This window comes from Atta colombica, unplaced genomic scaffold, assembly GCF_001594045.1.
Source record: "Atta colombica isolate Treedump-2 unplaced genomic scaffold, Acol1.0 scaffold30, whole genome shotgun sequence".
In the NCBI taxonomy this organism is placed as follows: Eukaryota; Metazoa; Arthropoda; class Insecta; order Hymenoptera; family Formicidae; genus Atta; species Atta colombica.
Window position 1 is genome coordinate 1,025,403 of NW_017259404.1, and position 2,386 is coordinate 1,027,788.

Sequence of the window (2,386 nt, forward strand, 5' to 3'; positions counted from 1 at the left end):
GATATTAATATAATTATGTAAAAAATTGTATATGTATTTACCTAATTATTAGTATTACAAATATTTAAAAAGTTTATATATTATATATAACTTTTTTAGATTGTCAAATTTAAGAATATATTTTCAGGAACATCTCAATTATTAGTAAAATCAACTCTACTCTTTGTCCGAATTGCAACTATGCAAGGATCAATGTTTCAAAAATAAGACACACTATTTGAGACAAGCTATTTTATAATTCTGAGAGAAAACAAACATCTACTAACAAAGTTTCCTTATAATTGAATAAATGAAAAAAAATAACCTCTAACGTGAATCGGAGATTAATTTCTCAGTATTTCTTTACAACTAAAAACTGTTTACCTATTTAAACAAGACATTCTCTGTCTCTTTCCCTCGCGTTTCAAATACTCACTCGTTGAAGTTGGACAGTTTTATGACAGGAGATCACAAACATCCGTTGAAAAAAAGGGATCGTCTCGTTCCCAGAAGCTGAAGGCTGAAGTTTGTAGAAATATGCAAAAATCGCGATGTAAAAACATAAGTAAACACAACATTGGCTTCTTTGTGCGGCGCACACAGATGGGCCTGGGGAATAATAATAATATTATATGTCACATGGCAGCCAACCTTTAAACATATAATGGAAGATGATTGGCTACTGTATGATTTTTATCATTTTTTACTAAATTATTCGGAATGGCCGAAACTGCTGCCAGTTGTTGCCAATTTCACTATGTGACATGACAACAATTTGTGGTCGGAGTAAGGTATATGTTATTGAAGAAATCTTATAATTATGATTGTGACGCATCAGTTGCATGATAATTAATAGATAAAGCTAAAGTACACATTTTTCGCATTTGTCTTTTAAAAAGTACGTTGCAAATTTGAGAAAAAAACTCTAAAACTCGTGAAAAAAATCCTAACCTAATCTTGGCATTCATGCACTGGAAAAAGTCTTAATTAGAATTCTCAAATTCAATCAGAAAGATATAAATCCAGATACTCATAGTATCTAAATCTACCAAACATTTTTGTCGAGATAACCAGAATTCTGATTGATATAAGAATTTGTTTGTCTGATTGATATAAGAAATTTGCTGATACAATCTGAACATTTTTTTCAAGGTAGTTCTCATTTTTAAGATCAATTTAGTCTCATGTTAATTTCAAATTATGCTTTTGTATTTCTGCAGTATGACAGAAATCGTTTATTAACGGAGCAATCATTAAAATGGAGAAAAATGAAGATGACAATAATGAAAGTAATAACAATAGTAAAAAGAACGAAGACAAGCTTCCTTTCGGTAGCAAAGAGAACGCCATTACAGTATTGAATGATCTCTTTAAACACGGACAGAATCTTCCTTTTAATAGCATTTTGGGTACATCTATGGACGAACGCCAATCTAAAATGGATTCAGCGCTCGAATTGACACAGACTTTCCTTAAAAACAAACCTTCGATAATTGGTTGGTTACGTAGTAATTTGTTTGAGGAATCCGAATATAATGTACCTATGGCATTGTTATTCATCTCATTGTACGAGCAGCATTCATTGCCTCATCAGAAGGAGACAGAATGTGATTTTAGGTATGATATAGAGAGCATCACCTCTCTTTTTATTTTAGAATGTTATTGCACTATATATAAATTGTATGTTAATACTATTTTATTATAAATGTGTGAAAATTTTATATCATATTAATTAAAAGTGGTTTGTTTCTTTGTATGTAAAATTTACTTAGCAATATTATATCGCTCATATCAATGATCTTCTGAGATCAAAAATATTCTTCTGTTATTTACACATTTAATTTTATTAGTTCTATTATTCTGCTAATATATGATTTTATTGATTTAATGTATGTATATATACAAAGTATTTAGCAACAGAGATAGGGCAAAATTTAAAGAGTGCAAATCTAAATATTAGGTATAGGAAAAAGTTCGTGGCGTTTTTCCCGTTAGATAGCATTAAAAAAACGCTACGAACTTTTTCCCACATATTAAAATAATATTAAAATAAGATGAAATTAAGAATATCAAAATTATACGCGCGAATTTGACTGTTTTTTAATTATAAATATTTAAACATTTACATTATTAGGCACTTTTATATGCATATTTAAACATTCAGAATATTACAAAATCAAGAATAATAAAATTTCAGTACAAAGTTTTTAATTGCCTAAATATGTGTTTGAGGTACTTTTTACATATATTTCAATATTTGAACTTTTATGATTAAAAAATGAAGAATTTGCAATTTTGTTTTTCTCCATTTTTATCTTATTTTTTTATCATCTAGAATCAATCCTTAAATTTTGTTTCATTTACTGTAAAGTACTCTGTATATATTTAAAATAGTTATATATATATA

General features: G+C 28.0%; 2 protein-coding genes across 3 annotated transcripts in view; one reads left to right on the top strand and one right to left on the bottom strand.

Moving 5' to 3' along the window:
• LOC108690235 (mitotic-spindle organizing protein 1-like) overlaps positions 1–579 on the bottom strand; it is a 1,341-nt gene extending 762 nt beyond the window's left edge. The window contains exon 1 of the mRNA XM_018197423.1: positions 416–579. The gene's annotated coding sequence lies outside the window, so the exon portion shown is untranslated. The remainder of the gene's footprint in view (positions 1–415) is intronic.
• Positions 580–704: 125 nt separating this feature from the next.
• The window catches only part of LOC108690217, a 2,547-nt gene continuing 865 nt past the window's right edge, over positions 705–2,386 (top strand). Inside the window, exons 1-2 of one of the 2 annotated variants that reach the window (XM_018197400.1) lie at positions 705–770; positions 1,200–1,596. In XM_018197400.1, coding sequence (XP_018052889.1) covers positions 1,238–1,596 — 359 coding nt within the window. In that variant the 5' untranslated portion in view covers positions 705–770; positions 1,200–1,237. Of the gene's footprint in view, positions 771–809; positions 878–1,199; positions 1,597–2,386 lie in introns of those variants that run through there. The other variant, XM_018197401.1, reaches the window with a different exon arrangement.